The sequence below is a fragment of the Cyanistes caeruleus genome, chromosome 3, assembly GCF_971803275.1.
Source record: "Cyanistes caeruleus chromosome 3, bCyaCae1.hap1.1, whole genome shotgun sequence".
In the NCBI taxonomy this organism is placed as follows: Eukaryota; Metazoa; Chordata; class Aves; order Passeriformes; family Paridae; genus Cyanistes; species Cyanistes caeruleus.
Window position 1 is genome coordinate 114,288,436 of NC_141703.1, and position 14,163 is coordinate 114,302,598.

At 46.2% G+C, this 14,163-nt stretch overlaps 1 protein-coding gene across 3 annotated transcripts in view; it reads right to left on the reverse strand.

Moving 5' to 3' along the window:
• PGM2L1 (phosphoglucomutase 2 like 1) overlaps nucleotides 1-14,163 on the reverse strand; it is a 27,181-nt gene continuing 13,018 nt past the window's right edge. For all 3 annotated transcript variants that reach the window (XM_086883688.1, XM_086883689.1, XM_086883690.1), the window contains exons 4-14: nucleotides 13,001-13,085; nucleotides 12,246-12,329; nucleotides 10,356-10,549; nucleotides 9,496-9,685; nucleotides 9,189-9,286; nucleotides 7,911-8,091; nucleotides 6,264-6,357; nucleotides 5,748-5,877; nucleotides 5,144-5,333; nucleotides 4,827-4,960; nucleotides 1-3,906 (exon numbers count right to left, since the gene is read on the reverse strand). In XM_086883688.1, coding sequence (XP_086739814.1) covers nucleotides 3,804-3,906; nucleotides 4,827-4,960; nucleotides 5,144-5,333; nucleotides 5,748-5,877; nucleotides 6,264-6,357; nucleotides 7,911-8,091; nucleotides 9,189-9,286; nucleotides 9,496-9,685; nucleotides 10,356-10,549; nucleotides 12,246-12,329; nucleotides 13,001-13,085 — 1,483 coding nt within the window. In that variant the 3' untranslated portion in view covers nucleotides 1-3,803. The remainder of the gene's footprint in view (nucleotides 3,907-4,826; nucleotides 4,961-5,143; nucleotides 5,334-5,747; nucleotides 5,878-6,263; nucleotides 6,358-7,910; nucleotides 8,092-9,188; nucleotides 9,287-9,495; nucleotides 9,686-10,355; nucleotides 10,550-12,245; nucleotides 12,330-13,000; nucleotides 13,086-14,163) is intronic.

Here is a 14,163-nt window from a genome sequence, read left to right on the forward strand (position 1 = left end):
TTGAGACTACAAAGGGAATATTTTATTACTTATAACACTTCATTCAGCTAAATCCACATAGCAGTACACAGAAACTCTTCAGGAAAGTGCAAATTCTCACTCTGAATTTGTAATACGCCCTACTTTTACAGAACAGTCATCGGGTGAGCAGGAGCACAGATCCAGAACTCCCCAAGATTCCAGGCAAGGAGAACCATGCGACTTGAGACACTTCAATCACCTTGTACAAAGCCATTCTTGAGCGGAGGGAATCGAGCTGGACTGTAACCACCCCCCAGGTGTCACCATGCAAGGAGCCCCCCTTGGCTGGGGAGAGGACAGAGAGGGGGAGGGAAGACAAAACAAAGTGCTAACAGTATCAACCTTAAAACCAGAGACCATCCAGGTGCTTCCTAAAGCAGTACACACATCCCACCCTGCCCAAGTGACAGGACCCATCGTTCCTCTCCTGGCTTCCACCGTGGTGTCACACAAACGCATTTCCTGCAGGGAAATGGGAGCTGGAATAACCTCAGGAGCCTGGCAGGGAGGGCACACCCCATGCTACCTGAGCACCTGAACCAGGGAGGAGCAGCACCAGGGATGCCAACATGCAGCTAAACCAAGCACCAGAGCCTGGGAGCAGGGGAGGCAGGTCAGGGAGCCCAGGCAGCAGCTCACCCAGCCAGCTGAAACCCCAGAGGGTTTGCCCTCCTCACCCCACAGACAACACAGATGTCATCTCCCTCCTCAGAAGGAAGGGCTGGATATTTGAAATGAGGAAAATGAGCAGAGCTCCTCAGGTGAGATCCCAGCTCTCCTGCAGCCCAAGGCAACCCCAGCTCCACAGATTCACACCCTGCTGGAGACGCAAGGGAAGCGGAGCCGGCTCAGCAGCTGAGCACAAAGTGGGGGCCACGCTGCTCCTCTGGGCCACAACTGCAGCCCAGCTCTCCTTGTTACACACATTCCCTCCTCCTCTGCCACACCAGAGTCTACAGTTCCCTCATACACCCTCAGAGGGCCTGGAAGAGAGACATGGACAGCACTTGCAAATATTTAATCCACACCCTGCAGGCTCTATCACAACCTCAGTAAGAAACCCAACTACAAGCTCTGCCTCACAGACATTCAGCCTTGCCTGGCAAAGCCCTGAACTTGGAAAGCTCCTGTCCCAGGCCCACAGAAACACTGTCACAGCCAAGGGACAAACCCAAGCCCTCTGGATTTCATCCAACACTAAACACAACACACTGGCTACATGACCACAGCTTTAGCCCCTGTCCAGCCTTTGAAAAGGTGTTTTACCTGGAAGCACCTTGGAAACAACATCCACAGCATCCTTTGATCTGTGATCTGCTTTCTACTCAAGTTAGAAAAGCCTTTGTTCTTATCTGAGAAGTGGGAAAGAACAGCTGACAACTCAAGGAAGGTTGTGCACAAACTAAGTGAACTCTAACACAATGCATAACAAAGTTACGGGGCAAGGGAACGAGAATTCCAGTCCTTCACAGTAACAGAAGTAGGGGAAGTAAGGGATGCGAGATCAGAGGGAGGAGATAAAGGAGTTCCACAAATGGAACAGTATAAATATATCAAACAGCTCCAATACAGTAGGAAAACAACAGTAGCAGCAGTTTCAAAACAGCAAATAGTTATTATACCCTGAAAGTACATTCAACACGTTGTGCCTGCTGCTGTCCTCCCAAAAGCATCTCTACAGCTACAGCTCACTGTCAAACCTATCCACAGGAAAATACCAGAGACACAACACCCCACAGCTGGGTTTTCTTCTTTAATTAAAGAAGAAGTTTGTTTGAAATGTTTGAAAACATTTTCTCCATTTCTAGCACTTGCCTACTGACACAAAGCAGATCTCTGGGAAGCTGCAGATTCCTGCTCTTTGTAGGAGCACAACCACCACTCACAAGACTTGACTGCTACAGTAGCACCCAGCTGGGCTCATCACACACACACACACACTATGCTTTTTACAGTGCTTGTTCAAAATCATGCCCCAAGTCACTTGTTCTCTTTGCTGCTTGGAGAACAAAAGCCTCAACACCTCAGAGTTAATCTGCTGCCAATGGAAGGCATGGCAAGAGCTCCTTCAAGTTCAGTGCTGTGGGGATCCAGATCTGCAACCTTTTTGGATCCAGAGCTGGAGCAGCAGTCAGAAATGCCTTCCCAGCCCTACCCAGCACAGGTTTACCTATTTTCCCCACCATGTCAGTCAAATGTACAATCAAGGTAAAAAAACCCAAGCTTTTGGCATTAGATACATTTCACTCAATGGCAGAACAATTTGGAGACACTTTCTCTTAAAATAAAAAAATAAATAAATAGCAGTGACAGGTCAGAATTTGTGCAACACAGACCTTCTCTAGTACATGTACATTCATAGACACTGAAATACTTCTCCATGGATATAGTGCAAAGCTGCTGGCAGCAGGAAACCCCCAACCTTAGGGCTCTCTGAAGCCATGGAGAGGCAACACACACAAACCTACCCTGTGCCATCCTATGGCATCCAGCTGCAAGGGCATCATCAGAGGAAGGATGAGTTTGGAGAGGCAGCAATAGTGGCAAAACAACAGCTTGAGCTCCAGAGCACCTTGGGGTCTTCTCCCATCATCTTCAACACAGATAAAACCCAGCACTGAGTTGCTGCTACTTCTCTTTAGACAGCAGGGAGCTTCCAGAACCAGCTCTCCTGAGCCAAACACGGCCTTTTTATTGCCCAAAATATAACCACAAGGACAACTTGAGTATTGGTTTGGGTGGTTTTGGTTGTTGGGGTTTTTTTGAAAATGTTATTAGCAATCTCACTTGCTACTTGAACAAAGTGAGAAAACAAATGAGAGAAGTTGTTAAAAAATTACCCTTAAACATAAAGAATAAAAGAATTTGCAACGTGCTATTCTAACAGAAAACACCCAACAGGACACGACCAAAAAAAATTTTTAAATTTTAGTAATTGTGTCCATCTCTCATCTCCACTTTCTTCCTTGGGTTTTTTTTTTTTTTTAATATAAATCCAAAATCCAAAGAGTCACTGACCAGCAATTTTAATCAAAGTAATGAATACAGAAAACCAAGACCCTTCAGAGATGTGGGACAAAAAGTAGCTACAGAGCCTATGGTAGTCAGAAGGGGCAATTTTACTACGGAATGACCAAGTTCATGCTCTTTGGAAGCCTTGGAAAGGCACCAGGCAATTCCAATCCCGAGCTGCAGCTGTTGCCACTATTGTTTCACTGCCAATTCTTTTAAGACACACACAGGAAAGCTACAAAGCCCAAGAACACCTTCACCAACAAAAGAATTGTTAAGTAGCTGAGAAATGTCAACAATTTGCTTAAACAAGAAATGCTGAGCTCTGATTCAATGCTTTTGGAAGTGCAGACCGGTATGGAAGGTCTCAGAGCTTCGGGGAAGAAGCAGCCTTTGTTGTCAGTTTGGAGTGATTACTCCTTTAAAACTTTAAAAACCTTTTCACACACAAAAAAGAGGTGTTTTAGGTACCTGAACTGAGTTTAAGACAAAATCTAGCAGCTAAGCTCAGCTGCCTCAAAGGTACTAGGGCAGTTCATTTGCATTGGTGTGTTTAATTAAACTTTTGGTCAAAAGGACTGAAAACTGCAACAATAAATTCTACCCTTTCCTCTGACCTCCTCTCCTTATTCCAGTTTGGTGAAAAGCCTGACAAAAGAATGCTTCTTCTTTACAGAAAAAGAATGCAGCTGTTAAAAACACACACACACACAAAGATGAGACTGGTTCTGCTCCGGGGTCCTTTGTTCCGTGGGTCTCTCCTGGGAGCTCTATGCAGAGCGCCAGGTCAGCCCGTTCTTGGCAGGCTCCAGGAAATTCTCAATCAAAGCCTCAATCAGCTTCTGGAGCTCCTCTTCCAGCACACTTCTGTCACTGCAGGAAAGAACAGGATCATGTCAGAGGTCTGGGAAGCGCCCAATCATAAATAAATGAACAGCAACACCTGATGGGGATGGACTGGCTTTGCTGTGTTTCCTACCCCACCAGGTGCAGAGACTCCAAACTGCCTGCTTTAACAAGCTCCTTTCCAGCAGGGATTATCATGGAATCACAGAACCGTTTGGGTTGGAAGGAACTTTTAAAGATGGTGCCCAGAGCCCTCTAGTGGCCTTTTTCTTCAATTAAATTAATTTCAATTAATACTGCAATAATCAGGTGGTGAAGCCCTGGCACAGGTTGCCCAGAGCAGCTATCGCTTCCCCAACCCTGGGAATGTCCAAGGCCAGGTTGGAGCAACCTGGGAGAGTGAAAGGTGTCCCTGCCCACGGCAGAGGGGTGGAATGAGACTCTCTTTAAGGTCCCTTCCAACACAAACCATTCCATGATTCCGTAACAGAAGAGGTTTCTGTGGTGTAAACACACCCTGGATTTCCACCCCCGCTTTTAAACTAGCAGCAGCTCAACCCAGGTGAACAACATCTAGCTCCTCTCCAGCAGCTCAGAGTAACACAGCAGATTCCCAAAGGCAATGGGAGCCCACGTGGCTGCAAACACTCACCAGCAGCAGCACAATCTCAGAAGAGAAAGAAAGGCCTGGGTGTGGCACTCAGCGCCCTGGTCCGGCTGACTAGGCGAGGGTTGGTCACCGGTTGGGCTCTGTGAGCTCAGAGAGCTCTCCTAGCCTAAACTCCATGCTTTTGTCACCCCATCACTATTTAACTGGAAGTGGGAGCTGCTTGTTTGGAGCAGCTGCATTGGAGTTTTGTTTGTTAAGAAAGCCACCGTAGCAGATGCTGAGAGCTCCATGCCTGGCGTGTCCCCGCTGCGGGCAGGCCGGGAGCTCGGGCACTGACCTGTGCCCGGGCAGCGCACACATCTCGGCGTAGTACTTGATCTTGGGCTCGGTGCCGCTCGTGCGCAGCGTGGCCACGCAGCCGTTCTGGAAGGTGAACGTGATCATCTGGCTGCTCTTGCTCACTGGCAGCACCTACAAAACACCAGCAGCCCCTTACTGCCACTGCAGCAGCAGCTGGAAGCTCAGGAGCTGCGGGCTCAGCGAGTCATTAAAGGTTGTGTCAGAATAGCCACGGCACTCCACACGTGCCTCTCCCCCCATGCATTTCCCTTCCAGCTCCTGCAGGCCCTCCCCTGCAAACACACTCTAACTCACCGACTTCTTGTTCAGCTGGCTGCTGTCGTAGCCAGTGGTGACGTCCCGGACGTGCAAGATGTTGTAAACCCCACAGGACTTGGGGTAAGACTGAGGGCCATCGAAGTTCCGGAGTCTCTCAAATATCCTTTTGATTGTGGGGGGATCATAGCACAGGAAATAGGAAGTCTTGGATATGTGATATCCATACCTACAAGCAGATGAATGTTCTCAGTTGTAAGATTCAGAGGGTTTTGGCACATTTGGTATCTGAGAGATCTCAGTACGAGGCTTAATTCTGACAAACACCATCCTTGTGTTAATCCTGGGATCGCATCCATCGCCATTCCTTCCACCTCTGCTGTTACAGATGCCTTCTGGCAGTGGGAAGCCATTCCTTGTGTCCTGTCTCAAACCCCTCTCTAGCTCTCCTGGAGCCCCTTGTGATTCATCTGCACTAGTGATGGGCTGTAAGCCATCCTACATCAAAAAACCCCACAACGATTTACCATGAGAAAACATCTGAGGGACGCATTTACTTATAGATATTTAAAGAAATATTCCTTAGATTATTCCCAGCTCTGAAACAGTGAAGCAGAATATTCTAATAAAAAGCACCACTCACGTTTCATAAATGTCAAGCAGTTTCTGTGCCAGGGTCAGGCTCTGGCCCTGCAGGTAAGTTGCCATTTCAGCAGTGACCACAGCTGCACTCACTCCATCCTTATCCAGCACTGATGTGCCACACATGAAGCCTAGGCAGAAAAAAGGGATTGTGGACAAATAACCTGACAGATTATTACACTGATTTACTCAACTAAAGTTTTAACCTTTGATCCTACAAAGGAAAATTGGCTGGTACATGGAAGCTGCTTTATTGCTGCATATGCAGGAGAAATCTAATTAACTTGGGGGTTATAGGGCTGGAAAGATAAGCACAACACCAGAACCAGCAAGTCAGATACAATTTATTATGAGAGCTGCCAAGTCAATTTGATGAGAGCAAAATATCAATGCTATTAACTACTAGGATAAAAATAAAGTACTTTCTCTGTGTTTGATTTCATAACTGAGATCAGTCCTTCCTATTCACGTTCCCCCCTCAGTTCTCAACAGTTTAAAGGGATATCAGCACTCGTACCAATAGACTCCTCAAATGCAAAGAGAACTTCTTTTCCATTATCCAGGAGATTTTTTACTCTGCTTCCAATCCATTTAAAACCAGGGAGTGTTTCCTAAAACAGAGGGGAAAGAAGGAGTGCTTAAAATACATTCTTTCCAATTTAGTTTCAATTCACAGAAAAAAAGTATAGCCACCATTGCCTTCAATTCAAACTAAGGAAAACCCAAAAAAGCCCCCACACACAGACCAATCAAAGAGAAAATATAACAATGTATTTTAAATTTTAGGGTCAATGGGAAAGACTTGCAGAGTCAAAGCACTAAAGCTTAAGGATGTTTTTCTGATTTTTTTTTGAAGGGATTTCCTTAAATTTAAATCTGATTAATTGATAAGCAGAAGAGGGACAATAAAGAAGCATCAGACAAGTCCTATCTTTAGTCTGGATGATGAATCCAAGGCAAAGAGCCACTGGAAAGCATTTTCCTAGTGGATACTCAACTAGGACACGAGGATCAAACCAAGGAAAGTGTGTCAGGGACTGTGATGCTCTGAGATCACATCAGATCATCTGTGCCTCTCATCAGATGAGACACAGTTATTCAGGAGGAAAAGCTACAGAAATATAAAAGCAACACTTTCAGGTGCTGGGAGGGGAGAGCACTGTTCTGGGGGTTTTTTACATAAATCATGCAAAAAGAGTCAAAAGCTTAGAAACAGCTTTTCTTTGAGAGAAGGAAGTTACACGTAAAAAGGAAGGGGAGCTTTTAGAGAAGGCCAAGAGGTTCTGCAAATTCCTAGCTTCTTTTTCTTTCAGTCAAGTATGTCCTTTTCCATTAACAAAACAAACAGTAGAGAGAGAACCAATCCACTACAAGGAACTGATGTTCTCCCTGATTGAGCTTATCTGGCCAGTCACTCAAAATGGTTTTCAGAGTTGCTTTCAATTTTAAATTTCTCATTGTTTGGCAAAATATTTATTCCTACTGCACATGTATTTAATTAAGAGACGGATAAACAACGTCCCTTTGGACATTTGTATGCTGTGCTATGATTTTGGGCACTCGCCTCTCTCTTCTGGCTAGCATCCAACAGAAACCAGATTTAATTTGGATGCAGGAACTAAACTGTCAGTCTGGGGGGAGCACCCCCAGCCCAGTTTCTTTTTTAGGAAGTTCTTAAAGCTGCAATAAAGATTTGAACACAAGAGCTCCTCTGCCTGTCCCCGCCTGAAGTAAACCCAAACTCAAAATGTGCTGGCAGGGCACCTGAAGGGCCTTTGTGTAACCTCCAAGTGCTCATTACAAACCCATCAACACTCCAGTGACCACAGCAGGCTGCACAAACCTCCCTTCTCTCACACAGAAGAGTTTCTCTCTAGGGAGATAACCACAGCTAAGGTATTGCTGTTACCTGGAATCAGGTGTTAATTTGTGTCCCTGTTACTGACAGGGACACAAACTGTTAGCTTTGCCCAGGCTGATCTCCCAGTCTGAGAACACTGAGGAGATTGAAATCCGGCTTGTCTGGGTGAAAGAACATTCTCTTCGAGTTGGAATCCCTCACAACTCCCAGCCAGAAGTCTGAAAGGCCCCTCCCTGCCTGCTTTCCATTCTGTGAGGTCAGGCAGGGGTTCGGATGGAGACACAGCACATCACCCGCACTCACCTCGAAGTGAAATCCCTCTTTAAGTGCAATTGCCCTCAAAATCTTGGAGGAGACCGTGGTTGCCAGCATGTAAACATTCCTCACGTCAGCATCTGGGGAGCAGTTCTCCTTCCAGCGGGAAAACATCCACCAGCCAAACAAGGCTGCCAGCTCATTGCCCGTGAACACCTTCCAGCAGCCACTGCAGGGAGAGGCAAGGTGAGGGCTGGGAACAGGAGTTCTACAGTCACTGAACACCAAAGAGGGCTGGGGACAGCATCTCTGCAGTCACTGAGCACCACAGAGGCAGAGTGAGGGCTGGGGACAGGAATTCTGCAGTCACTGAACATCAAAGGGGCAAAGTGAGGGATGGGGACAGGACCTCTGCAGTCCCTGAGTACCAGAGAGGCAAGGTAAGGGCTGGGGACAGGAATTCTACAGTCACTGAACACCAGAGAGGGCTGGGGACAGGAGTTCTGCAGTCCCTGAGCACCAGAGGGGCAAGGTGAGGGTTGGGAACAGGATCTCTGCAGTCACTGAGCACCAGAGAGGCAGAGTGAGGACTGGGGACAGGAATTCTGCAGCCCCTGAGCACCAGGATATGAGCACAGCACTGACAAAGCTGCTCTAGGCAAAGGCACCGTACGGATAGGACTCCACACTTCTCACACCTCAAGATTTTACAAGCCCAGCAAGGAAAGAAGCCCCAGGGTCTCCTGGCTGGCAGCTCCAGGCCTCTGATTGCCAGCAGCCTAGAACTGATCAATACAGAGCAGTCTATGCCATCTGCACATGGCAGCCAGGCAGGGCCTGCACAGCTTTTACTTACACAGCCATCACAACCGGGGCCTGCTAGCGGGAGAAAAATAATTTCTATTCAATATGAACAAACAGGGGAAAACAAAGGATTAAAATTAAAAATATATTAAGAAAACCAAACAAAAAAACCCACTCCACCAAAAAAAGCCCATGACAATTGCCAAAGAGGGTTTGTCTGATATAAATGAAAACACAGGAAACAAGAAGATTTGACTCTCGTTAGTAACCACTCAGTTCTCAGCTGAGCTGTACTTGGCCATTTACTATTACACCAGTAAGTATTTAATCTACTCTTTGCTGAGTGAACTGATTTTAAATGCATTTGGAGCTACAGTAAAGGACAAAACTAGAAGGAAAAATACCCATCTACCTAAGGAAAAGAGTGGATTGAAGGCCTGTGCCTGACAAGCGTTTGGGGACGTTCTCTGACTCTCACCACCTTTTCTGCAGGAAGACACAAAAAAGGGTCCCAACACTTACTTTTCTTGCTGTTCTGCCACTGCCAGTCGATCTGCATCTGGATCAGTGGCCACTACTACTTTTGCATCTTCTTTCTCTGCAAGCCTCAGTGACAACTCCTGGTGGGAGAAGAAGGAGGGGGCAAAAAACCCCAAAACGTAAGAGTAAATAAACCCACAGCCTTCCTACTTGTACCTAACCCCCAGTAAAAGAAAAGCCCCCCTGTGTATTGCCCACTGTATTAATACAACTGAAAGCAGGTTCTCCCTGTTCTCTTCCTCTGTTTGCTTTTCCTCACAGAAATCTGATGAAGTAGAAGCCAAAATACCAGCACAGATTCTCCTTCTTCAGGATTTGGGCATTTGACAGTAGAGAAGTCTGGATCTGGATCTTTTTGTTCCGGTACTGGAATGGGGGGCTGAAATCCAAAGGCTTTGAAGGCCAACTGCACATAGTCGTGTCCAACTCCATGGAAAGAGGTATGGACAAACTTCAAACTGCTCTGCATGTTAAGCTCCCTGAGGAGGAAACAGAACTTCAGTAAGATTTCAGCTGTTTAACAAGACTATCTGCATGAGGGAAAGCAAAATAAGCTGCAATTCCCTGGTGTACTATTCTGCTGATTTCTGCATGAATTTCAAAGGAATGAGTGAAAGTGCTTACTTTGCACTAGAAATTGCTGGGTTAAAGCTTCTTCCCCTGGAAAATGAAGTATTTACCTTCCACTGAAACAGATCAAAGTCTCCCAAGAATAAACTGTTGATTTCTACATCAAACTCAAGCTCTTCCACCACCTTAAAATGTTATTCCAGATCTGCTTCATGTCATACATCCTCCTCCTTTTATTCTCATCTTCTGCCCCACCTAACCTTTAGACTGAATCTATTTTATGCATGTGCACCTCACTTTCACTCTGAATTTCTGCATTTTTATTCAGAACTCTCGGAGCGTATTCACTTGCACTAAATGGTTTCCACTGGGTGCTTCACAGCAGCTTAACTCCCAAAGGCAGCTGGTTTATTCTCAATCAAATAGATTAATCCTAAGGATGGTGAATTTAATGACACCTCAGAGAGCACAGTCAAGACTGTCTGCAGTCAGCTTTTGCACATGCAACCCACAGCTTAGTTAGAAATGTAACAGGTTCAATATCTATGCTATTATACAATTTTTTGCTTTATACAATACCTGTGATAGCAGATCTTTGTCAGATCCTCCATGTAGCTGTCACAAATTTTCTTCAGAGGATCCTGTCTGAGGGGACTGGTATCTACCAGATTTTCATTCCAGGAGCCATTCCATGGTTCAACACACTCTTCTATACATTTTATAATTTCCTTATCATGAGGAGAGGTGATCTGTGCTCCATTTTCCCAATAAACCTGGTCAAAGTTGAAGGATAACAAGACAGTTTATTTACAAGGATTATTAACCTGATAAATTCTTTTAGCTATGGGATGCCACCGACTTTCCGCCCAAGTCATACAGAGAAGTCAGCATCTGACTGGCTTGATTCTCAAGACACGTGGAATCGTTCAACACAGACCTCTGAGCTCAGGATTGTGATACATGGAGCCGACACAGCAACACAACCCATCTTCTCAAAAGCTGGTATTTAACTATTACTGCTGAAATATCAGGATGTGAAAAACCAAAACGGGGCACTCATATCTGGGAGTGCTGTGCAAATTGTAAGGAAAACACTACCTTCTCCAAGGCTGGCATTCCTTTCAAAAAAAGGAGTACAACTTGTTTTTGAACCCCAAGCAAAACAGATAAGCAGAGTGCCAAGGTCCGTGTTTTTCCACAGCTGAGCAACTGTAATCTCTCAGCTGGAAATGCTCTCTAGAGTGGAAACACCATATCTAACCCTCAGCTATAAAAAAAGTCTTTGTTAAAGATTCAGAGGCCAGCTTTCCCACAGTCTGTTGCCAATAGCATGGCTGAGCCCACAGTGCAGACTCTGCCCAGATAATCTGCCTCTGTTTTCTCCTCAGCATCCTCTGCATTTGTCACCTTCGGTTCAAATTGTCCAAAACCTTCAGAAGCTGCTGAAATTCACATGGGAAATTGGGAAAGATGCAACAGCTCTTGGGAAAGACTAAGAAACAAACCAGTATCCTGGCAAAAGTCAACTATGTATCAGAGCTCAAAGATGAAATTGCTTCTTGACAAATGAAGCACCTGGGAAATTCATGTGGTTTCTTTCCGTCCACATTGCTCCAATTAGGCAGAAACAAAGGCTGGTGAAGAACTTAACAAGTTGTTCCAGGGAAGACAAGAGCAGTTCAATCACCCCCAAGAGTTCTCTCTGGGCATGGCAGGACTGCCTTTCCTCACACTGCCATCACTCACTGAGCTGCCACAGGGCTTCTAGAATGCTCAGCTAAACTTGAGAGTTTACTTCAGGTTCTTATAAAGCTGAGGAAGGAAATGCTCAGCTAAAACATTGCACTTGCTATTGTGAATGGTTTTAAAGTGAAGCCACCCACCCCTCTTCAATGCCCAGAAAACCAGGGAACAACACAATGCTACTATTAATTAATGTTTTATTAATCCACTCTTAAATCATTCCCATCTTCAGCACAGTCCCCTACTGTGTGCAAGAATTCACCTCTAGCTTAGTTTTAAGCTTCAGCAGTGAACACACAAATTGCTGGAGCACTTCTTCAGCTGCTGATTTGACTCTAAGGAATATCACTACAGATTTATGCTCTAGATACACAAACTGTGTGGTCTCGTGCTCTCACCACAGACGAGCATGCCAGGTTATAGCAGGATGAATTATTTTACATGGCTTATCCTCCTAATAAACACAGGCAAAAAGAGCTTTTTCACCATGAGGCTGGGGAGGAGGCCCTGGCACAGGTTCCCCCCATCCCAGAGGGTTCTGAGGCCAGGCTGGACAGGGCTTGGAGCAACCTGGGATAGTGGAAGGTGTCCCTGTCCGGCAGGAAGTCGGACTGGATGAGTTTTAAGGCCTTTTCCAACCCAAACCGCTCTGTGCTGCCACGACAGGCCCAGTGCAGACAGGGGATGCTGCAAAGCAGCTATGAGACGCCAGGACAGAGGCCTCACCTTGTAGCCATTGTCCTCCTTGCGGTTGTGGGACGCTGTGATCATCACCCCAGCCACAGCCCCGAGCTGCTGCACGGCGTAGGGCTGCAAAGGAACCAGAGACAGCGCTCACACCAGGCTCTGCCACACACGTCACACTGCTAGGACAGCTCTGTAATAGGATCCCACAGAGGCAGCTTCTAACCCTGCACCAGTTTATCTGAAAGCTGCACACGTGGGCACTCCGCACCGTCTCCTGCAGCCAGCAGTACAAAGTTGGTTCTAATTCTCCTCCATAAAAATCACTCTTTTTACCAATTACAAAATGCAACTGTTAACTGGCCAGCTAAAGTCTATACTCAGATTACAGGAGCACTTGGAAACAGGCTGAAACAGGATGAAGGAATTCACAGAAAGGCTTGCTGGAAAACAAATTACAGGTACTCCAGGCATTCCAGTCCTCCCCTCAAACCAAGGTCCACAGAATACACAGCACACCAGAACAGTTTATGGAACACCAGCAAGGATTTGAACCCATGCAAGGCAAAGCTGCTGTGACTAGAAGAGTCCATTTTTGAGATATTGAAAGCTGAGGCACCGAGGAATTCGGCGACATCCTTGTTACAGCAGCCTCCTTGCAGAGCCAAGTGTACCAAGCAGTCTCTGTTTTTCTGTTAAATAACAGAATTTAAGAAAATTGCTAGTTCTCTTGTTCAGTAAATTCAAATACTCCCTTCACTGTGTGGTGTAACAATATGGATGAGAAGGTGACTCACCACAAAGGGGGTAGGGACATAGGTGGAGAAGAAGTACACAAGTACATCTTTTGCCAGCAGGACTGCTGCAGTGAGCTTTGCAAGCCTACCAACAAGAAAAAGAAAATATTTAGTCACTGCAACTCCCCAGGGCATCCCAACAGCCAGGTGGAATTCCTGTCACCTCCAGGCACTTGTTTCTTAAAGCACTCTACTGCTTTTTAGCTTACACTTAGAGTGGTACCCTACAAATTACAGTCAGGGTAAGAGTTTTCAGGCTGCAGAACCTGAGCCAGCACTTGGAGCTGCTGCCTGGACAGTGCAAGGCAGTTCAGCCCCTCACCCAAACAAAGCAGATATCCCACACAAAGATACAGAACCCACTAGCAGAACACTCATCCTTTGCTCAAGGACAGAACCAACCTCCCAGAAAGTTTGAAGTACCAGATGTCTGCAACAGCAGGCTTGGAAAAGGGCTCGGTATCCCACACAAACCTCATTTGCCAGCCCTGCTCAGACAATGTCTAGGAAGCAGATCTAGTCCTAAAATATATTTCTGCAAAGCAGCACCCCTCATTCCAGAATGTTCAGAAACAGCATCCATAGTCCTAAATCTCACTTTATAATAAACTCTCCCTTTCCAGCACCAGGGAAGCTCATTTTCTTCCAGGTAACTGGTATCAAATTCCTTTTGCACTCAGGTACCCACAGCTCAGGAGATAAAGGGAAGTCTCAGAGCCAAAGCAGATGAGATGCTAAATGCTGTACGCTCACCTTGCTCCCTTGTTCTCACAGACAAGCACTAATACTGACTTCCTTCTCTCCACCACCAGCAACCCAAGTTTCACTGACTCAGAATTTCACTACAGCACCTGTCAAATGTCACCTGAAACCACCTGGAAGAGTTTGAGAGCTCAGCTTGGAGTTGAAGCTACTAAAATTCTGCTTGGTTTACACTAAATTACAGGACACAGCTGGATGACGTGCAATCCCCCTGAGCCCTGCTGCCCACACAGTGCTGGAAAAGCACTCTGCTCCCATTGGAAACACCCTTTTGGGGGAGCAAGGTTTTTGCTGCAAGGGTGCATTATCCCTGGGGCACAGGAGAAACATGTAGTCAGGAACCAAGGAGCTGCCTGGAGGTGTGAAACAGCTGTGTTACCATCAAGTCTGAATTCCAGGCT